This window comes from Xenopus tropicalis, chromosome 2, assembly GCF_000004195.4.
Source record: "Xenopus tropicalis strain Nigerian chromosome 2, UCB_Xtro_10.0, whole genome shotgun sequence".
Taxonomy (NCBI): Eukaryota; Metazoa; Chordata; class Amphibia; order Anura; family Pipidae; genus Xenopus; species Xenopus tropicalis.
In genome coordinates, this window is record NC_030678.2 from 171744158 (window position 1) to 171767438 (window position 23281).

At 47.4% G+C, this 23281-nt stretch overlaps 2 protein-coding genes across 4 annotated transcripts in view; one reads left to right on the plus strand and one right to left on the minus strand.

Annotated features, from left to right (window-relative positions):
• Positions 1-6036: 6036 nt before the first annotated feature.
• aqp11 (aquaporin 11) lies at positions 6037-9656 on the minus strand. The gene is made up of 3 exons (XM_004912199.4): positions 8958-9656; positions 7737-7853; positions 6037-7016 (listed from the first exon to the last, which is right to left on the minus strand). Exons 1-3 carry the CDS (start codon positions 9580-9582, stop codon positions 6913-6915), a joined length of 846 nt encoding a protein of 281 aa, XP_004912256.2. The 5' UTR covers positions 9583-9656; the 3' UTR covers positions 6037-6912.
• Positions 9657-16993: 7337 nt separating this feature from the next.
• pak1 (p21 protein (Cdc42/Rac)-activated kinase 1) overlaps positions 16994-23281 on the plus strand; it is a 51070-nt gene continuing 44782 nt past the window's right edge. For all 3 annotated transcript variants that reach the window (XM_018091760.2, XM_018091762.2, XM_018091761.2), the window contains exon 1: positions 16994-17161. The gene's annotated coding sequence lies outside the window, so the exon portion shown is untranslated. The remainder of the gene's footprint in view (positions 17162-23281) is intronic.

Consider the following 23281-nt stretch of genomic DNA (forward strand, 5'->3'; position numbering starts at 1 on the left):
TGGGATCAAGTACAGGTACTGTTTTATTATTACAGAGAAAAGGGAATCATTTAACCATGAAATAAACCCAATAGGGCTGTTCTGCCCCCAATAAGGGGTAATTATATCTTAGTTGGGATCAAGTACAGGTACTGTTTTATTATTACAGAGAAAAGGGAATCATTTAACCATTAAATAAACCCAATAGGGCTGTTCTGCCCCCAATAAGGGGTAATTATATCTTAGTTGGGATCAAGTACAGGTACTGTTTTATTATTACAGAGAAAAAGGAAATAATTTTTAAAAATGTTAATTATTTGATTAAAATGGAGTCTATGGGAGATGGCCTTTCCGTAATTCGGAACTTCCTGGATAATGGGTTTCCGCATAAGGGGTCCGCTACCTGTAATTCAAAAACTATTAGAAATAAATAATGAAGACCAATTAAAAAGTTGCCTAGAACTGGTCATTCTATAACATACTAAAAGTTAAAGTTAAAGCGCCCCTTTAATGCCTATCCAAGCCTACTGCTGCGTGGTGCTGATGATTGTACTTGGTCACTCGCGCGCGTCCCTGGACACGTGTGTGTGTGTGTGTGTGTGTGTGTGTGTGTGTGTGTGTGTGTGTGTGTGTGTATCCAGCCATCCTGAGATCATATCATCAATCATAGCAATCTGCTTCTAATTGTCCCTGGCTTCACTCCATACTTTTGGCTCTCAATATGGTGAAAGAGAGGGATTCCTCTGACACGTGAGTGCAACACAGATGTCTCTTCTTGAGAGAGGGCTGCTCAACTTACAATTAACTATGGCATAGACAGTCCATTTGCAATTGGTTTTGTGTATTTATTTTTTAATGATTATTGTTATGAAATAAAATAAATGTGTATTCTGTGGGTTCTGGTTACTAGGGGCTTACTGCCATAGCAACCAGGCAGCAGTTTTTTTTTATTTTAGATCAAAATGGAAAACAACATTATCATAATAATAAAATGAAAGCCTCACAGTAAATGTTTTTTGTTACTTTATATTCTGTATATTGGGGGTCAGTACATAACGGTACCGGAGCATTTGCTGGGATTCAGCAGAGAAGTTGGGGGGCTACTGGGGGCATCTTCAGAGACACAGATCTTCCATTAAGCACCGGTAGCAAACGTTCTACCCCACTGCCAATCAACACTTTGGTTTGGCCTGTCTAAAGCAGTTTTAATAAAGAAAGCTACCTCCTGATTGGTTGCCACAGTCTAGCCTTTAGTCTCTATAAATACCAGGTGTAAATCTATATCCCAGAAATGCATTTATTGTACAATAAGACTCCCCCCGGGGCTGCACGTCCCCCACACGTATCTGCCTATAACGAGCCATAGAAATAGAATTGTGTTTATATTCCCTCATCCACTTATTAAATACTTTCCACTGCAGAATTATTTTATAAAGTAAAAAATGTAGAATTTGCTAGAAGCCTTTAATACCACAGCATACTCTGTGGCTGTTATTGAACTACAACTCCCAGCATCCCCTGTCAGTCGGAACTACAAGTGCCCACAGCGGGGGTGGGGGGACATGTTCCTTGCAGGAGCAGCCTGGCACAGCAACAGTTAACTAAACCAGCGACTGTAATAACCAGAAGTGTAAATGTGTCCCTGCCGTCTCGCTGTGACTGATAACTAGCAGCTAGCGGCCCTGCCAACCCCCAGGGAACTACACATCAGGATCATTCCCAGATAATCCCTTCAGCCTGAGCTCAACTGGGAACGATTAAAGGGAAAGCTAAAATAATATTCCTATATTAGGCAATGATGTTTGAAATAAAAGTAATCTAAGTCAATCCTATCATACCCCTCTATAATCCTTGTGCCTTTATATGGGCACAGAACCCCTCAGTGACTGCTAATATCCTTATCATTTACAGTAGGGGGTACATTATCCCTTATAATACATGAGTGATACTCAGAGTTCCCTGTATAACTCAGCCTGCAGCCTTGTGCCTTTATATGGGGGGCACAGAACCCCTCAGTGACTGCTAATATCCTTATCATTTACAGTAGGGGGTACATTATCCCTTATAATACATGAGTGATACTCAGAGTTCCCTGTATAACTCAGCCTGCAGCCTTGTGCCTTTATATGGGCACAGAACCCCTCAGTGACTGCTAATATCCTTATCATTTACAGTAGGGGGTACATTATCCCTTATAATACATGAGTGATACTCAGAGTTCCCTGTATAACTCAGCCTGCAGCCTTGTGCCTTTATATGGGCACAGAACCCCTCAGTGACTGCTAATATCCTTATCATTTACAGTAGGGGGTACATTATCCCTTATAATACATGAGTGATACTCAGAGTTCCCTGTATAACTCAGCCTGCAGCCTTGTGCCTCTATATGGGCACAGAACCCCTCAGTGACTTCTTTAAAGCATAAATAAGACCATTTTTTAAGGTAAAGTATCGCCATATGACAGAATAATCCCCACTTTTTTAATAATAGGATACAATAAAACAGCTCCACCTGTTAAAATCTTAGTGTTAGTAAGGGGCATAATCTGCAAGTTATTGATATCAGTACAAAAAGAATTACTGCTGCTTTATCCAAAAAAAATCTCCCCAATAATCAGCACCTGTGCAAGGGAGTCAGATACCCCTCATATAAGCTGCAGCCCCCCCAGACACTTCCAGGGGAATTCTAACTAAAGCCATCCCTAAGCGTCGCTGCCCTCTTGTGGTTACACTTTAAAATTACATTTAAACTTGTTTTACCCTTATATCCTGGCCCGGAGTGATTGCTTTTTGTGATATACAGACAATTGGGCTCATTTACAAACATCGGAGCAATTGCCAATAGCCATCAAGCAGAAATTAAACTTGGCCAGTCTACTAATAGTTGGGAAATGAGATCAAACCAGATTGGTTGCTACTGGCAACTGCACTTTTCAGCCCCAAACAGGAATAAGAAACTGCACACCCAATCTCCTGGGCAGATATAGGGGTAAGCTTATTATAGCAGGTAAGCCAACACAGCAACCAATCAGATCTTTGCTTTTGTTATCTAACTTGTAGGTGAGTGTTCAAATTGACTGGTTGCTATGGACAACGATCACTGTAATGTTGGCTTACATACTACAATAAATATGCCCCATTGTCTGGTTATCAGTCTAGGGGGATCAGCAGCCCATCATCTCCAATAAGAAACAGACTGGCTGCCGCAACACAAATAGGCAGGTATGTGTTGAAGGGGTACCCCCCAAACTGCTGTACCCAGCCTCTCCATTCAAATATTAGTAATCAGGCCCCTAAAGATCAATTCAGATCACTTGGGGTGAGTCCTAATTGGGGTAAAGTGTGGTAAATACTCATAAGGTTTTAATTGCCCCAAGGGTTCCCAAGCTAAAGAAGCTGGTGTTTATGGAGTACTAGTTAGCATAGTTACCAAGACCTGGAAAGGCACAGGGGCTGCTTATTTCTGCTGCAATGTTACTGCTAAAAAAATGTCAATATTTTAGGCGAGACATAACAAATTCATTAAAAAATTACGACTTAGCAATGTGGAACTGCCATCTAGTGGGCATACTGGGGACTGCACCATCAGAGCATTTCCAAATGTTAAAGGAACAGTAACACAAAAAAAGGTATTTTAAAGCAATTTAAATATAATGAAGTGTTGCCCTGCACTGGTACAAGTTGCTTCAGGGACTATAGTTTAGAAACATAAGCTGCTATAGAGCCATGGGAGCAACCATTCAAGCGGGGGGGGGAAAAAAGGAAAAAAAGGCAGTTACATAGTAGATAAGCTGTGTAGAATACAATGATGTTTACAGAGCTTATCCCTTATCTGTTATGTAACCTGTGCCATTGAGCCCTATTTCAGTTTCAGTAAACAAACAAACAACTTATAACAGGGCAGAACAATAGTACATTATTTTTTTAATTACTTTCGTCTTTCGGTGTTACTGTTTTTGTAGGCAATATAGAAATTTCTTATTCAGAGACATAAATGTCCGAGTATTACTTTGTTTTTAAGTTGCTGCCTTGTAGAATCAGACCTATTGCTTATCATGTTATTTATACTACTAACATTGATACTGAGTGAGATAATCTCCCCCCCCCTCCCCCTCCCCCCCAGCAGGCGATCAGCAGAACAATGGGAAGGGAGCAAGATAGCAGCTCCCAGTAGGTATCAGAATAGCACTCAATAGTAAGAAATCCAAGTCCGGCTTGGGACTCCTCCAGTTACATGGGAACATAAAGTACATGAACGATACAAAGAAACACACACCCTGATATTATCCCTATAAAATCAGGTTTATTGGTGCCAGGAAATGTAACGGAAAGAAATTACCAATTGTAATTTGCTATAATTATTTAACTTTCCTATAAACCAATAAAAACTCTTCATATTGTCTCGCAATAACTTCATTTATACCAGAAATGTTAAAGGCAACATAAAGCTACATTTTGATAGAAAATTATGAATTTCGTTGCCAGCTCACATAACCCGACATGGGAAACATTACAATTTTGCAGGGTTAAGGTACCCGTATAGGGGCTTTACTCTCCTATAGGAGCTAGTCTTCTGCCTTAAAGGGACAGGTCACATTTACATTCACTTTTAGGCTCAGGGCAGAAAAACCACAGGTGGGGGTCTTAGCTACTCATGTTGCCAGGGTCACTGACCCTCGTAACAAGAAAGCTGAATGACTGGATTGCTCACTCTATCAATTCCTCCTTCTGACTCTGTAAGAAGAGCCTGGTTGTTAGGGTCTGTAGGCATAGCAACCAGACAGCAGCTGTCCAAACTGTTATGTTGTGTTGTAAGTTGTTTTTTTATTGTAATGGGTTTTTATGACTTGAATTCAGCCATACTGTGAAAAGGAATGACAGGACATATATCCTATCACATTAATTAATTTCATATTTCTCCGAGTGCTCTTTTGAGCACTTTTGCCATTTACATTTTTTTTTAGATTTCATTTTAGCAGTTTTACACTGTTAATATCCTAAATGTGTAACATGAGCGCCCCCTGCTGTTTGGCCTGGGGGCAGAAGCTTATTTTACTAAAGCAGGAAGCATCTTTTGGCACTTGTCTGCTCTCTTAGGCTGACAGAAGCGATGGAACTAAGCAAGAAGCACCTCCCACTTTAGTAAAATTACCTTTTGTTGCTCTACTTGTCCCTCGGGTCTCACAGAAATCATATTAACAATCCTTACTGGTGTGCGCAGGGGGCCAAACTGTTGGAATTAGTAAACAGCTGCAGGAAATGGTGAATGGTCAACTTCATGAGTCTGAGAGGTACTGGCCCCACCCCCTTGAGCTACTAGAGAGGTACAATATGTATTAAACATTATAAAATTCAAGTACTGTTCTGCTGCACAGAATTGTAAGACATTAAAAAGTTCATTAAAATACATTCATTATCGATTGTGATATCCCCCCCCACCCCTTGCCCCAACATAGGGCCCAGGGTGGCTGTTGTTTATACAGGGGTCCAACCAGGGCGGGGCCAACTGAGCATTAACTGGGATTGGCTAAGGCAGCAAAACCCTGTAAATCACACGGTGTGCCATTGCCCTTATAGGAGAAGGAAAGTTATTATCACTGGGGGGCAGGGGCCTGGGGTATCAGGTAATATTTGCCCCCCCCCCCTATGAATTTAACTTTCCTTCTGCTTTAAAGGGGTTTATCGCCATTAAATTAACTTTTATTATGATGTAGACACTGATATTCTGAGACAGTTTGCAATTGGTCTTCCTTTTTTTTTTTTTTTTGGCATTTTTTTCAGCTATTTAGCTTCAGTTTGGAATTTCAGCAGCTATCTGGTTGCTAGGATCATGTTTACCTTAGCGACCAGGCAAGTGGTTTAAATAAGACACTGGAATATGAATAGCAGAGGGGCTGAATAGCAAGATAAGTAATAAAAAAGTATCAATAATAATAACATTGTGAGATCACAGAGCAATAGTCTTTGGCTGCCGGGGTCAGTGACCCCCCTACCGTTGATAAATATAGAAATGAATTAATTTAAAAAAAACTATAAAAAATAAATAATGAAGACCAATTGCAAAGTTGTAGGAAACGCTATAACATACCAAAAGTTAGCTTCCCCTTTAACCTTCCCAGCGCCGTGGCAACCCCGCTATAGCACCGATCCGATTAGCAGCATAGAGTCGAGTGAATTGAACACGAAATGCTTCACAGTTTGGGGTCTCTAGGAGGCAGTGGGTGGATAATTAAAAAAATTACAAGCTCTTTAAAAAAAAAACATTAAAAAAATACACTAGTGTATTTATGCCCCGCCCACACACAAGAGAAGACCTATCAAGTTTCTATGCCCCTCCCCTTGCCCCGCCCATCAGTAGAAGACTCAGAATACCAGTTTGTTTCTTCTATTGGTATTAACAGCGCGTGCAGTTTCTGCCTTCCAGCGATGCTCCATTGTGCCGAGTGTTGTACCGGGGGTATAAGGGGCATCTGTATTGGGCACTGGGGGGGGCAGATACTAAATAGAGCTTAGTGCAGGGGGAGGATGAGAGGAGCTGAGCTGGCTCATACCCAGGGATTAAGCCTGCACACTATATACAGGCACGTGTACCTCACTCCCACTTACCCCTCCCCAGGGGCAATAACAGGGTAAATGCCCTTCTCCAACATTGTAATAGAGAGTTTGCCTTGATTGTCAGGAACTGCAAGTCCCAGCATCCTCAGCCAGCAGAGGCTTTGCTACAGGGTTTTCTTAAAAAAACAGCCCCAATAAAAAAACTGCTGCTACATTCATTTTGCCCCAATATAAAAGAGTCGTTAGGAACTGGTGCAAGGTCCAGTCCTGCCTATATAAATGCCTTCACATTGTGTCAGTAACTATCCCAGAACCAGAACCTCCCGGGCGTCGCTCCATCTCTGGCAACAGGAGCCGCCGGGGTCCGTTTTTGGATTCTCAGTTGGTCTTTTTGGGTGACCCGGCTGGAATATTTTCTTTTTGGGTCTTTCTTCCAAGTATAGGAACCGACGTGTCACAGAGCAGGACGGAGAGGAGCATCCCTGCAACACAAGCACAGAGAGCCGTCACCCCAACTTGTAATATATACACTGTTACTTACTCACCCAAGAACTACTCCCAAGGGGGCTGTTCCTGCTGAATTGTGCTTAGTACAGGGGAATCCCTATGTGCCATAGTTTTATGGTATCTCTCTGTACAGGCTATGAGCAAACTTAGGGGGCTGTTCCTGCTGAATTGTGCTTAGTACAGGGGAATCCCTATGCTGCCATAGTTTTATGGTATCTCTCTGTACAGGCTATGAGCAAACTTAGGGGGCTGTTCCTGCTGAATTGTGCTTAGTACAGGGGAATCAGCAGTGGCTGATATAGGACAGCCAGTTACACCTTTAGGGCTCTGGTACACGGGGAGATTAGTCGCCCGCGGCAAAACTCCCTGCTCGCGGGCGACTAATCTCCCCGAGTTGCCTTCCCCCTGCCATCCCACCGGCGAACATGTAAGTCGCCGGCGGGATGGCAGACGCGGCGGCGCGATTTCGCGCAAATCGCCGAAAAAGACTCGCGAGGCTTTTTCGGCGATTTCCCAAAATCGCCCCGCCGCGTCTGCCATCCCGCCGGCGACTTACATGTTCGCCGGTGGGATGGCAGGGGGAAGGCAACTCGGGGAGATTAGTCGCCCGCGAGCAGGGAGTTGAATATTCTCATTACATGAACAAGATGGGAAACAACAGGGACAGAAATAGATATAAATAACAGAGACAGTACCTGTAACAGGCCCGGCCCAGTACACCAGTGCGTATTCGGGGAAGGTGTTCCCCTCACAGTGAAACAGGAGAGCGTAGGCCAAGGCCGGGTTGAACACCGCTCCCGTGAGGCTCCCACCTACACACACACAGCGGGGGAATTCATTTCATGTCAACACAAACACATTCTTTCATTGCATTTATTATACAGAAATGACCCACTCATATGCATGGCGGGAGCGGCCATATTGCTTGACTACAGCCCGTGGCTACAAACATACGGCCCCGGCGCTGGGGACCTTGATCTCTTTGCTGGGTTTGTTTGTGATGCAGTTTTGAGTTTTGTGCACCAAACACCTATATTGTTGTTTTGACTGTGAAGTAAGTGCCCTCCATTTATCTATATTTGTTTATGATGCCCCCCCCCATCTCTAGATAAGGAGCGTGTATATACAGTGATAGGGGCCCTGCCAGTGTGGGTGCCAGTGTGTGTGTGTGCGGGTGCCAGTGTGTGTGTGTGCGGGTGCCAGTGTGTGTGTCAGTGTGTGTGTGTGCGGGTGCCAGTGTGTGTGCCAGTGTGTGTGTGTGCGGGTGCCAGTGTGTGTGTCAGTGTGTGTGTGTGCGGGTGCCAGTGTGTGTGTCAGTGTGTGTGTGTGCGGGTGCCAGTGTGTGGGTGCCAGTACCAGTGTGTGGGTGCCAGTGCGTAGGTGCCAGTGTGTAGGTGCCAGTGCGTAGGTGCCAGTGCGTAGGTGCCAGTGTGTGGGTGCCAGTGTGTGGGTGCCAGTGTGTGGGTGCCAGTGTGTGTGTCAGTGTGTGCGGGTGCCAGTGTGTGGGTGCCAGTACCAGTGTGTGGGTGCCAGTGCGTAGGTGCCAGTGTGTAGGTGCCAGTGTGTAGGTGCCGGTGCGTGGGTCCCGGCGCCAGTGTGTGGGTGCCGGTGCGTGGGTGCCGGTGCGTGGGTGCCAGTGTGTGGGTGCCAGTGTGTGGGTGCCAGTGTGTGTGGGTGCCAGTGTGTGTGTCAGTGTGTGCGGGTGCCAGTGTGTGGGTGCCAGTACCAGTGTGTGGGTGCCAGTGCGTAGGTGCCAGTGTGTAGGTGCCAGTGTGTAGGTGCCGGTGCGTGGGTCCCGGCGCCAGTGTGTGGGTGCCGGTGCGTGGGTGCCGGTGTGTGGGTGCCGGTGCGTGGGTGCCGGTGTGTGGGTGCCAGTGTGTGGGTGCCAGGGTACAGGGGTAGGGAGCAGAGCTTACCTAGCCAGACGAGGCCGGTGATGGCCAGGGCAGCGGTTTGGACTCGGAAGGGAGGGGGGAGCCGGGGCAGGTGGCGGAGGAGGCAGAACATGCCCAGGGAGCACAGCAGTTCCACCCCGGCCCCGGGCAGGAGGGCCACTTGCAGGGGGCTCCGGGGACAGTGAGAGGCCTGGGGCCCATGCAGGGGGGAGAGGCCCAGCAGCCAGTAGCACGGCATGGCCAGGCGGGACAGCCAGGCTCCCAGGAACTGAGCGCAGAGCCGCAGGCAGGACTGGGGGGCCGCCTCCTCCCCCCGCAGGTAGCGCTCCAGGCTGCCGCTAGGGTTGCACACGGCCCGGGCAGTGAGTCCATGCAGCAGGCTGAGTAGGAAGGTGAGTGTCAGGCCCAGGCGGGGGGTCAGGGCGCCCTCCCATCCCAGCAGCGCCTGTTCCCGGACACAGCAGCACAGCTGGAAGGTACAGATCACTTCCCGGAGCAGCTCCTTGGGCAGCCCGTCCCGCAGCCCCTTCCCGCTCACTGCCCGCAGCGCCTCACACTGCAGGACGATCCCCAACACTAGCAGCGCCGAGCCCCACAGCGCCGAGCCCCACAGCGCCGAGCCCCACAGCGCCTGAGCCGGATCCATGTCCTGCACTGCCCCCAGCCCTGCCACACGGAGCCTGCTTCCTCTATCTCCCCGCCCCTTACTCTGGCACCGCCCACTCCTGCCTCCTTATATCCCTGCGGCACCGCCCACCTAACTCCTACTGGCTGATATTGCTACTGACTCTGGGGCACCGCCCACTACTCCGCCTACTTTCTACTCAAGAGGCATAACATGCCCTGGACTTTATTCTCTCCTCCCATTCTCAGGCCCCTCCCCCCTCTCCAATAGATCTGCCCACAGAACTTTGTGTACCGCCCAGGTTCCGCCCACTTTATAGCAGCCAAGGTTCCATTCACTGTTTTCTGCTTATATGAAACCAGGTATTGCCCCCTGTGCCCCCAGTTAGGGGCATGCAGTCACATGGTACATTGTGTATTGCCCCCTGTGCCCCCAGTTAGGGACATGCAGTCACATGGTACATTGTGTATTGCCCCCTGTGCCCCCAGTTAGGGGCATGCAGTCACATGGTACATTGTGTATTGCCCCCTGTGCCCCCAGTTAGGGGCATGCAGTCACATGGTACATTGTGTATTGCCCCCTCTGCCCCCAGTTAGGGACATGCAGTCACATGGTACATTGTGTATTGCCCCCTGTGCCCCCAGTTAGGGACATGCAGTCACATGGTACATTGTGTATTGCCCCCTGTGCCCCCAGTTAGGGGCATGCAGTCACATGGTACATTGTGTATTGCCCCCTGTGCCCCCAGTTAGGGGCATGCAGTCACATGGTACATTGTGTATTGCCCCCTGTGCCCCCAGTTAGGGGCATGCAGTCACATGGTACATTGTGTATTGCCCCCTGTGCCCCCAGTTAGGGGCATGCAGTCACATGGTACATTGTGTATTGCCCCCTGTGCCCCCAGTTAGGGGCATGCAGTCACATGGTACATTGTGTATTGCCCCCTGTGCCCCCAGTTAGGGGCATGCAGTCACATGGTACATTGTGTATTGCCCCCTGTACCCCCAGTTAGGGACATGCAGTCACATGGTACATTGTTAATTGGACCCTAATATTCTCTTAGGGATGCTGCACCCACCCCAGACCCCTCTGTAGCACCCAACTACCTGCCCTGCTCCTGTCTGTATGCTGCCCAGGAAAGACTGCCCCCCAGTGGGGCTGGGCAGTAAGTAAGGGGCATTACATAACAAGGCTGGGTCATACAGCTTGGCTTATAGAAAGGCAGCTTGAACTTTAACTTTCTCTTTTGGGAACTGACATATAATATATTTGTGGCTAGTTGCCCTTTAACAGGTATGTGTAGTGTATGTGAGGGATTAGGCCTGTGATTGGCCGGCACCGGCCCCCCCCCTGAGGCTTCTCAGCTTTTTGCCCTTTGCTCTGCTTACAGGTTTGTGCACAAACACATTCCCCGCACCCAGCGACTGGCCCTGGATAGTGATTGGCACATGGTTTCATGGATTTGCTACAAAATTCCGCATTTCGCCATTGGCAAATTTTTTTCACGAAACTGCTGCCAAAATTCATCATGACAGAAATTCAGTGAGTGAGGACAAAAGTTGCGTAAAAAAAGTTGCCGTTGTGTAAAAAAAGTTGCGGTCTCTGCAAAAAAGATGCCGTAGCATAAAAACAAATCACAGTTGTGTCAAAAAAATAGCAGTCGCAGCAAAAAACATGCGGTCATGTAAACAAAAAGTCACACTTGTCAAAAAAGTTGCATTTTGCAAATTTATCGACTTTTTTTTTAGCAGTTTTGTAAATTTTTTGGCAAAACAAAAAGGGACAAATTTGCTCGTTAATACCAATGGATAGGGGGGCAGCCAATCATTAGGGATGTAGCGAACCTCAAAAAAAAAGTTCGCGAACCTGTTCGCGAACTTCCGCCGAAAATTGCGAATATTCGCGAACTTTGCGAACCCCATAGACTTCAATGGGAAGGCGAACTTTAAAACCTAGAAAACCCATTTCTGCCCAGAAAAGTGATTTTAAAGTTGTTTAAAGGGTGCCACGACCTGGGCAGTGACATGCAGGAGGGGGATCAAGGGCAAAAACCTCTGAAAAATTGACACACGCCGTTTTTCGAAATGATCGGTAATTTTGCGACTTTTTCGTATTTTCCGGCGCTTTCGTAAAGTTATCGTAAGTTTTGCGACTTTTTCAGAGCTTTCGTACCGTTATCGTAAGTTTTGCGACTTTTTCAGAGCTTTCGTACCGTTATCGTAAGTTTTGCGACTTTTTCGGATCTTTCGTAACGTTATCGTAAGTTTTGCGACTTTTTCGGATCTTTCGTAACGTTATCGTAAGTTTTGCGACTTTTTCGGAGCATTCGTACCGTTATCGTAAGTTTTGCGACTTTTTCGGAGCATTCGTACCGTTATCGTAAGTTTTGCGACTTTTTCGGAGCCTTTGTAACGTTATCGTAAGTTTTGCGACTTTTTCGGAGCTTTCGTAACGTTATCGTAAGTTTTGCGACTTTTTCGGAGCATTCGTACCGTTATCGTAAGTTTTGCGACTTTTTCGGATCTTTCGTAACGTTATCGTAAGTTTTGCGACTTTTTCGGAGCATTCGTACCGTTATCGTAAGTTTTGCGACTTTTTCGGAGCATTCGTACCGTTATCGTAAGTTTTGCGACTTTTTCGGAGCCTTTGTAACGTTATCGTAAGTTTTGCGACTTTTACGGAGCTTTCGTAACGTTATCGTAAGTTTTGCGACTTTTTCGGAGCATTCGTACCGTTATCGTAAGTTTTGCGACTTTTTCGGAGCATTTGTACCGTTATCGTAAGTTTTGCGATTTTTTCGGTGCCGGCGAACCCAAATTGCGAACATCACGAAAAGTTTGCGAATTTGCGGACTTGCGAACACCCGATGTTCGCGCGAATTAGTTCGCCGGCGAACAGTTCGCTACATCTCTACCAATCACCCTCTCTGGTTGGTGTAATCTCATTGTTCCCCCCTTAAGACATTATGTTTCCTTTTATTTCTCTGTCAATAAACTTGTACAAAGGGGGGGCACTGATAATGCAGGAAGGCTTGGGACCCCATATGGGGTGGGGACTTAAAAAGGGCTGCGCAGATTGAGGCCCTTCTGCCCTTTGGCCATTGGTGGGACATGTGCTCCCTTATCCGGCCCGCAGCCAGTGACTGCATCCTGTATCCTCGTCACTTTGATCCAACTGTTTGGACCTAGGGCCATATGATGGGATCAGTCCAAATGTCACCTGGGTGACACTTGGCATATAGGGCAAAGATCCGCTTGTTTGGTGACCTTGATTTTTCAATATATGGCAAGCTTTAGAGAAACTTTAATGTATATGACAAAGATTAGCGCTGGGGTCCCAGGTTCAGTCTTAGCCAGGGCACTATCTATATACAAGGAATGTGTATTTTCTCTCTGTGCCTACGTGGGCAAGTTGGGGTGAAAGCGGGTGGCATGTAACTGACTATTGTGATCAGTCTCCTGTGTCCTATCTAAAGAGTTTGGTGCCCACTGTGGGATTCTCAGCGAATACTGTGGCACGAGTTGTTACTGGTACTGAGGGTAAGTGGCACGAGCTGTTAATATTATTTTTATATTTGTAAAAGACCAAAAATGGGTGTATACATACAAGAAAACAGAAAACAACCAATAACCATTACAAGAAGCAAAGAGGGCCCTGCCCAAAGGAGCTTACAGTCTAATTTACTACATGGCACTTTCCAGTTGTGGAAAAGATCAGCTATAAAACATTTCCTCTTTTTCCAAGGCTTGAATAAATAAATCACCATAAGTGCCATGGTGCCAGGGGGCACTGCCAATAACATAAATGCAAAAACTTGAAACTGTAAAACTCCAATATCAGCCTATACTGAAATATCGGAGTAATTCAGTAGAGGGAGCTGTCTGACCAGCCAAGTGCAAAGTAGCTCTACAGATGGTGTTACCCAAACAGTGCAGAATTACATGCACGGGATCCATTATCCAGAAACCCATTATCTAGAAAGCTCCGAATTATGGAAAGGCCATCCCCCATTGAGTCTATTTTAAGCAAACAATTCTATTTTTTCTGTAATAATAAAACAGTACCTGTACTTGATCCCAACTAAGATATAATTACCCCTTATTGGGGGCAGAACAGCCCTATTGGGTTTATTTCATGGTTAAATGATTCCCTTTTCTCTGTAATAATAAAACAGTACCTGTACTTGATCCCAACTAAGATATAATTACCCCTTATTGGGGGCAGAACAGCCCTATTGGGTTTATTTCATGGTTAAATGATTCCCTTTTCTCTGTAATAATAAAACAGTACCTGTACTTGATCCCAACTAAGATATAATTACCCCTTATTGGGGGCAGAACAGCCCTATTGGGTTTATTTAATGGTTAAATGATTCCCTTTTCTCTGTAATAATAAAACAGTACCTGTACTTGATCCCAACTAAGATATAATTACCCCTTATTGGGGGCAGAACAGCCCTATTGGGTTTATTTAATGGTTAAATGATTCCCTTTTCTCTGTAATAATAAAACAGTACCTGTACTTGATCCCAACTAAGATATAATTACCCCTTATTGGGGGCAGAACAGCCCTATTGGGTTTATTTAATGGTTAAATGATTCCCTTTTCTCTGTAATAATAAAACAGTACCTGTACTTGATCCCAACTAAGATATAATTACCCCTTATTGGGGCAGAACAGCCCTATTGGGTTTATTTAATGGTTAAATGATTCCCTTTTCTCTGTAATAATAAAACAGTACCTGTACTTGATCCCAACTAAGATATAATTACCCCTTATTGGGGCAGAACAGCCCTATTGGGTTTATTTAATGGTTAAATGCATTTGTATCCCCAAAACACGTGGGAGTTCCCAAACTCTTGCATGGTTTCTTCATCCGAATAGCAGCGGTGTGGCATTGGTGAGGGGTGGGCAGCAGTGTGGCATTGGTACGGGGTGGGCAGCAGTGTGGCATTGGTAAGGGGTGGGCAGCAGTGTGGCATTGGTAAGGGGTGGGCAGCGGTGTGGCATTGGTGAGGGGTGGGCAGCGGTGTGGCATTGGTGAGGGGTGGGCAGCGTGTGGCATTGGTGAGGGGTGGGCAGCGGTGTGGCATTGGTGAGGGGTGGGCAGCGGTGTGGCATTGGTGAGGGGTGGGCAGCGGTGTGGCATTGGTGAGGGGTGGGCAGCGGTGTGGCATTGGTAAGGGGTGGGCAGCAGTGTGGCATTGGTGAGGGGTGGGCAGCAGTGTGGCATTGGTGAGGGGTGGGCAGCGGTGTGGCATTGGTGAGGGGTGGGCAGCGGTGTGGCATTGGTGAGGGGTGGGCAGCGGTGGCACTGGTGAGGGGTGGGCAGCGGTGTGGCATTGGTGAGGGGTGGGCAGCGGTGTGGCATTGGTGAGGGGTGGGCAGCAGTGTGGCATTGGTGAGGGGTGGGCAGCGGTGTGGCATTGGTGAGGGGTGGGCAGCGGTGTGGCATTGGTAAGGGGTGGGCAGCGGTGTGGCATTGTGGGGGTGGGAGCGTGTGGCATTGGTGAGGGGTGGGCAGCGGTGTGGCATTGGTGAGGGGTGGGCAGCGGTGTGGCATTGGTGAGGGGTGGGCAGCGGTGTGGCATGGTGAGGGTGGGCAGCGGTGTAGCATTGGAGGGGGCAGCGGTGTAGCACTGGTGAGGGGTGGGCAGCGGTGTGGCATTGGTGAGGGGTGGGCAGCAGTGTAGCACTGGTGAGGGGGTGGGCAGCAGTGTGGCATTGGTGAGGGGTGGGCAGCAGTGTAGCACTGGTGAGGGGTGGGCAGCAGTGTAGCATTGGTGAGGGGTGGGCAGCAGTGTAGCACTGGTGAGGGGTGGGCAGCAGTGTAGCATTGGTGAGGGGTGGGCAGCAGTGTAGCACTGGTGAGGGGTGGGCAGCAGTGTAGCATTGGTGAGGGGTGGGCAGCAGTGTAGCACTGGTGAGGGGTGGGCAGCAGTGTGGCATTGGTGAGGGGTGGGCAGCAGTGTAGCACTGGTGAGGGGTGGGCAGCAGTGTGGCATTGGTGAGGGGTGGGCAGCAGTGTAGCACTGGTGAGGGGTGGGCAGCAGTGTAGCACTGGTGAGGGGTGGGCAGCAGTGTGGCATTGGTGAGGGTGGGCAGCAGTGTAGCACTGGTGAGGGGTGGGCAGCAGTGTAGCACTGGTGAGGGGTGGGCAGCAGTGTGGCATTGGTGAGGGGTGGGCAGCAGTGTGGCATTGGTGAGGGGTGGGCAGCAGTGTAGCACTGGTGAGGGGTGGGCAGCGGTGTGGCATTGGTGAGGGGTGGGCAGCAGTGTAGCACTGGTGAGGGGTGGGCAGCGGTGTGGCATTGGTGAGGGGTGGGCAGCAGTGTAGCACTGGTGAGGGGTGGGCAGCAGTGTGGCATTGGTGAGGGGTGGGCAGCAGTGTAGCACTGGTGAGGGTGGGCAGCAGTGTGGCATTGGTGAGGGGTGGGCAGCAGTGTAGCACTGGTGAGGGGTGGGCAGCAGTGTAGCACTGGTGAGGGGTGGGCAGCAGTGTGGCATTGGTGAGGGGTGGGCAGCAGTGTGGCATTGGTGAGGGGTGGGCAGCAGTGTAGCACTGGTGAGGGGTGGGCAGCGGTGTGGCATTGGTGAGGGGTGGGCAGCAGTGTAGCACTGGTGAGGGGTGGGCAGCGGTGTGGCATTGGTGAGGGGTGGGCAGCAGTGTAGCACTGGTGAGGGGTGGGCAGCGGTGTGGCATTGGTGAGGGGTGGGCAGCAGTGTAGCACTGGTGAGGGGTGGGCAGCGGTGTGGCATTGGTGAGGGGTGGGCAGCAGTGTAGCATTGGTGAGGGGTGGGCAGCGGTGTGGCATTGGTGAGGGGTGGGCAGCGGTGTGGCATTGGTGGGGGTGGGCAGAGTGTTTTCCAGCACCAAAAGGGTTAACTGGGGAGCACAAAGTGGGGACACATTTAGTTCCTCACACCTTTGTACAGAAGTCATGTGACCAGTGGGCGGGTCACAGGGCAGAGTGGGCGTGGCGGCCAATTCATTATCTAAGCCGGAGGAGGGGATTGGTTGAGAGGCTGTAGGGGGCGTGGTTAAGCTTCGGGCTGTGGAAGGGACCAAGCTGAGTGGGGTGGGCTTTACTAAGCAAACTCATTGGTTATTTGTATCAAGTACCTTCCTACACTAGGCTTTTCAGCATTCTATCTGCCCTCCCTTCCCCCGGCTCTGTTACCCCTGCACCCCCTCCCTCACTCCCACATCGGAGCCTTTATCATAAGCAATGTGCTTGTGGGGAGACTCTAAGGGGGTGGAGTTAGGGGGCTGGGGGAGTAAGCAGGGAGACATAGCAGCCAGAGTTACACTGCAATTTCAATGATATGGCTAGAAAAGGGACAGGTTGCCTTTAAGGGGCGTGTCACAACACTGGCCAGGGGGCTGGGCTAAGAGTGGAGGCATTTGATTGGTGTGAGCACTGAATGGGTGTGTCTGTGAGAGTCTCCGCTCTCTGAGCAGTCCGTGTGGCAGAGAAAGGTGCGGGCAGCAGTGAGGAGACATCGGGCAGCGCTAGTGTGGGACAGCCGGGCACAGGGGTGTGAGGCACTGGCACAGCCGCAGTCTGAGCCGGAGAGTGGGCAACTTTATCTGTACCAGGTGAGGGGGGGCTGGTGGGAGGGACCCTGGGTGCCAGGTACAAGTGCTGGGTATTGTGCGCTGGTATGGCAGCTCCGCCTCTGCTCCTCTATATACAGGTACTGTAATAGCCTCTGTGCGTTATATACAGGTACTGTAATAGCCTCTGTGTGTTATATACAGGTACTGTAATAGCCTCTGTGCGTTATATACAGGTACTGTAATAGCCTCTGTGCGTTATATACAGGTACTGTAATAGCCTCTGTGCGTTATATACAGGTACTGTAATAGCCTCTGTGCGTTATATACAGGTACTGTAATAGCCTCTGTGCGTTATATACAGGTACTGTAATAGCCTCTGTGCGTTCTATACAGGTACTGTAATAGCCTCTGTGCGTTCTATACAGGTACTGTAATAGCCTCTGTGCGTTCTATACAGGTACTGTAATAGCCTCTGTGCGTTCTATACAGGTACTGTAATAGCCTCTGTGCGTTATATACAGGTACTGTAATAGCCTCTGTGCGTTCTATACAGGTACTGTAATAGCCTCTGTGCGTTCTATACAGGTACTGTAATAGCCTCTGTGCGTTCTATACAGGTACTGTAATAGCCTCTGTGCGTTCTATACAGGTACTGTAATAGCCTCTGTGCGTTAGGTTAGCCTTTATACAGGTACTGTAATAGCCTCTGTGCGTTATATACAGGTACTGTAATAGCCTCTGTGCGTTCTATACAGGTACTGTAATAGCCTCTGTGCGTTCTATACAGGTACTGTAATAGCCTCTGTGTGTTCTATACAGGTACTGTAATAGCCTCTGTGCGTTATATACAGGTACTGTAATAGCCTCTGTGCGTTATATACAGGTACTGTAATAGCCTCTGTGCGTTATATACAGGTACTGTAATAGCCTCTGTGCGTTATATACAGGTACTGTAATAGCCTCTGTGCGTTATATACAGGTACTGTAATAGCCTCTGTGCGTTATATACAGGTACTGTAATAGCCTCTGTGCGTTATATACAGGTACTGTAATAGCCTCTGTGCGTTATATACAGGTACTGTAATAGCCTCTGTGCGTTATATACAGGTACTGTAATAGCCTCTGTGCGTTATATACAGGTACTGTAATAGCCTCTGTGTGTTATATACAGGTACTGTAATAGCCTCTGTGCGTTATATACAGGTACTGTAATAGCCTCTGTGCGTTATATACAGGTACTGTAATAGCCTCTGTGCGTTCTATACAGGTACTGTAATAGCCTCTGTGCGTTCTATACAGGTACTGTAATAGCCTCTGTGTGTTCTATACAGGTACTGTAATAGCCTCTGTGTGTTATATACAGGTACTGTAATAGCCTCTGTGCGTTATATACAGGTACTGTAATAGCCTCTGTGCGTTATATACAGGTACTGTAATAGCCTCTGTGCGTTATATACAGGTACTGTAATAGCCTCTGTGCGTTATATACAGGTACTGTAATAGCCTCTGTGCGTTATATACAGGTACTGTAATAGCCTCTGTGCGTTATATACAGGTACTGTAATAGCCTCTGTGCGTTATATACAGGTACTGTAATAGCCTCTGTGCGTTATATACAGGTACTGTAATAGCCTCTGTGCGTTATATACAGGTACAGGCTCCCTTATACTGTGTGTGTACTGTAATAGCCTCTGTGCGTTATATACAGGTACAGGCTCCCTTATACTGTGTGTGTACTGTAATAGCCTCTGTGTGTTATATACAGGTACTGTAATAGCCTCTGTGTGTTATATACAGGTACTGTAATAGCCTCTGTGTGTTATATACAGGTACAGGCTCCCTTATACTGTGTGTGTACTGTAATAGCCTCTGTGTGTTATATACAGGTACTGTAATAGCCTCTGTGTGTTATATACAGGTACAGGCTCCCTTATACTGTGTGTGTACTGTAATAGCCTCTGTGTGTTATATACAGGTACAGGCTCCCTTATACTATGTATGTATTGTAATAGCCTCTGTGCGTTATATACAGGTACAGGCTCCCTTATACTGTGTGTGTACTGTAATAGCCTCTGTGTGTTATATACAGGTACAGGCTCCCTTATACTGTGTATGTACTGTAATAGCCTCTGTGTGTTATATACAGGTAATATGCCCAGGGTGGGGTATCACAGAGTGATGTATTTATCCCTGTATCTTACTCAGCACCAAACTGTTTATTCTACTTAGTGCTTCTACTATAGAGATGCTCTTTGTGTATCTATGTATAATGTGCTCTCAGGCTGTGTGTAATTTACAGTAGAGGCCTGTACTAGTGCCTAATATAAAGGTCTCTGTGTATATTATCAATGTCTCTGCCTAACTTTGTGTAATAAAAAGTTCTGTATGGGTATTCAGGCACTGCTGTGGGCATTCTTAATGGCATTACTAAGGGGTAGCCTAGTAAGGATCCCTAAACACCCCCCCCCCCCGTTGTGCCAATGCACATTACCCACTGAGTGCCCTGTCAGTAGGAGAGGAGACAAGGCTCAGAGCTGCTATTGCTGGTGCCCTGCTGTGTGCCCTCCTGCTCTTCATTAGGAACTAGGTGCTTGCAAGGAGCAGGAAGTTATAGCTGTGGGACGGCGGCTGCCAAGGGCCAAAAAGCTGTGTATGTGTGTTTCTTTGGGTGAAAAAGGTCTGTATTGAAACTGAGGCATGTGGGGCTGCAATCACCTGGTATTTCCTCCTCTACAGGTGGAAACTTTAATGTCATCTGTGTCCTGGGGACTGTCACACATGTGGGTGCTAAAGGCATGGGTGCCTCCCCTAGCAATATAGTAGGTGCCAGATTCTCTGGGAAAGGAATAATGTGCCTTTATACCTAGTAATACAGGCTGTACCTGTGTAGCGCCAGTGTGTGCCCAGTCTGTGTGTGTGTACATAAGGAGTGGCCCTGTGCTTTTTTAAAGGACTCTGAACCCTGTGCCAATCAAAACCTCTTTTTTACTTGGTTTCCTTGTATATCGCTCGCTGACAGAATGTTACCAGGGCCGGATCTGTGACAGGGCCACAAAGGCTTGGGCCTAGCACAAATGTAGGGGTGCATAGCACCCAGCCGCACCCGCAGTTCTACGTGTAGTGACCCATTAAACCCAGGTGATCAGCACCTACAGATTCTCATTGTTACACTGCCCCCCCCAGCATATAAAGCACAGGGAAAGGCTGCTAAATTACAGAATAATCCAGTGCTGCGCTGGTGGGGGGTGCAATATTCCATCCACGTGGGGTTGAAAGTGAGTGGGAGCTGTAGAAAATCTTTCATTGCACAATTAGGGCACAATCTGTTAATGACCGTGCTAAAAAAAAGTTGGTCCCAGTGGTCACAAAGGGTTAAACATGGGTAAGGATGGAAGCTGTGTGGGTACAAATAAGTCAAGGTTAGTCATTTAAATTCTTGCTTCAAATAAATCACTCAAAACTCCAATTTACATTCCTACAATGCAGCAGGGTGCAGACGTTGCTATTAAAGGGGAAGTATATTCATTCTGAGCCTTTGGGATTTAAGCAGCTATCTAGTTGCTAAGATCTAATTTACCCTAGCAACCAGGCAGTGGTTTGAAAACTGTGACTGTTAGAGGAATGTGAGAGGGGCTGTATAGAAAATAAGTAAAAAAAAAAAAAGTAGCAATAACTCTAAAATTGCAATCTACAGTAAATCACTGGGGATGGGGGGGTGCCTAATATTTTGACCCCAAGTGAATTACACTTTACATGTCCTTTAAATTAACTTGCAGATGGTAAGTGGTTCATTTTCCTCCCTTTATTTACATTATAAGATAATGATAATTAATTGCATTGGGCAGTGTATTTTCTAGTGCCCACCCAAGCGCAACCCCCCCCCCCCCATGTACATGAAGTGACACTCTGCCACTAGCTGTGTGTGTATATTTATGTATATATATATATAATATATCAGTGCTGTCCAACTTCTGTGGTGCCGAGGGCCGGAATTTCTCTTGCATACATGGTGGAGGGCCGCTAATGGAAGCCAGTTTTGACCACTCCCTTTTTTAACCACACCCACTTCAAACCACACCCATTTTATCACAATGGTGGTAATGCAGCAAAAACCCAATTGCTTGGTCCTCACTGCAGGGATATCAACAGTTATTCATATATGAAAGAATTATATTATGTCATATTAAGACACACCCTTAAATCCATATGCCTCCTCCTCCCCTGTGGATAGTACAGCAACCCCCCCAGCATATAATTACACACCTTAGGGACCATATAATGGCTGTTTCCAACTACTAACAAACTCCCAGAACAAACCCCTGCCAGGTTCACCTCTCACAGTCAGCATTGGGCAGGTACAGTATGGAACACACAGTCAGCATAGGGCAGGTAGAGTATGGCACACACAGGCAGCATAGGACAGGCAGAGTATGGCACACACATGCAGCACTCTGCCTCCCTTATGCTGCCTATGTGTGCCATACTCTACCTGCCCTATGCTGACTGTGTGTTCCATACCTTCCCTGCCCTATGCTGCCCATGTGCCATACTTTGCCTCCCCTATGCTGCCTGTGTGTGCCATACTCTATCTGCCCTATGCTGCCCGTTTGTGCCATACTCTGCCTGCCATATGCTGCCTGTGTGTTCCATACTTTCCCTGCCCTATACTGCCTATGTGCCATACTTTGCCTCCCCTATGCTGTCTGTGTGTGCCATATACACAGGCAGCATAGTCCAGGCACTACAACTGTGTGAACAGTTGAACAATGTGGGTGATTACATCTTGAGCCTGAGGTGTGAACACTGCAGGGGGGAACAATGCAGAGATTAAAAGGTGTGAACAACACAGGGGATTACATATTTAAACAATACAGGGGGATTACAGCCTGAATCTGAGGTGAGAACCATGCAGGGGGCCAGTTAATCTCAGTACTGATACCATTTAAAGCTTACACAAAAGTAAGCCATCAAAGCAGCCAGACAGGTGGGGGGCCACACAGAGGGGGGTCGCGGGCCGCCAGTTGGACAGCACTGTAATATATAATAGAAAGAGTGCCGCACACACAAGGACTTGATACAAAAGAAAACATTTTTGGAATTTGGAATTTTTTCAATAAAAACACTTTTTCTTTTGTATCAAGTCCCTGTGAGTGCGGCACTCTTTCTATTATATTTTTGTTTTTGACCTGCACCAAGGGCATTTGGACTTGTATAGGGTGTGCTCCTCCCTGTGTACTATATATATATATATATCGGGATTCGGGCTGAATCCAACCTTTTTTTTTGAAGGATTTTGTTTCAGTCAGATCCACGGTCCTGGCTGAACCAAATCCGAATTGGCATAAATTTTCATGTACTAATTAGCAATTGGAAGGGTTAAATGGTAGGGGGGGGGGGGGGGGAATTTTCACCCCTTCCTGATCCTAGCAAATGCTAATTAGAGTTCGGATTCAGTTTGGGATTCTGCAGAATCTGTTGGGGTGGGTTTGGTGCATCCCTAATATATATATATATAATTCTCCTCAACGGCACTCACCACTTACAGAGCATACGCCGGGTGCTCACCAAATCAAATCCATATACTGTCCATAGAAAGCACTCACGGCTCCAAGTAGTTCAAAAAGTAACGTGCTTTATTGCTCCACACTCATATCGACGCGTTTCGGTCCACTAGGGACCGTCGTTGGAGCCATGAGTGCTTTCTATGGACATTATATATATATATATATATATATATAAGGGGATAGAGTAAGCTCTTTATTCCTTACTGCCCCAGTACAATATTATTAGGCCCTGTGTCCATGGCAAATAGGGGGTTAACGTGTGGCCCTGCTCTTCTTCCTCCAATGCTCAGTCCCCAATTCTCACATTTTCTCCTGCAGATTATTCCTCCTGTTTGGTATGAATAGAATTAACGCTTCCCTTGTCTATTAATAAATGTATTTCCTCACATTACTCCCACCTGTCCTTCTATCCAACACATTCCTTGCCTCTATCCCTGCCTCCAAACTAGCAACCTGCTTGTCTCCACTTGCTCGCCGCGGGCTGCAATGGCTCGGGGCAGGGCCCGACAAGGGAAAGATGGCAGTAAAGGGGAAGTACGACCTGATTGTGAGTCAGATTACACCACTGATCACTGACAGTGTTTATGGCCTGACG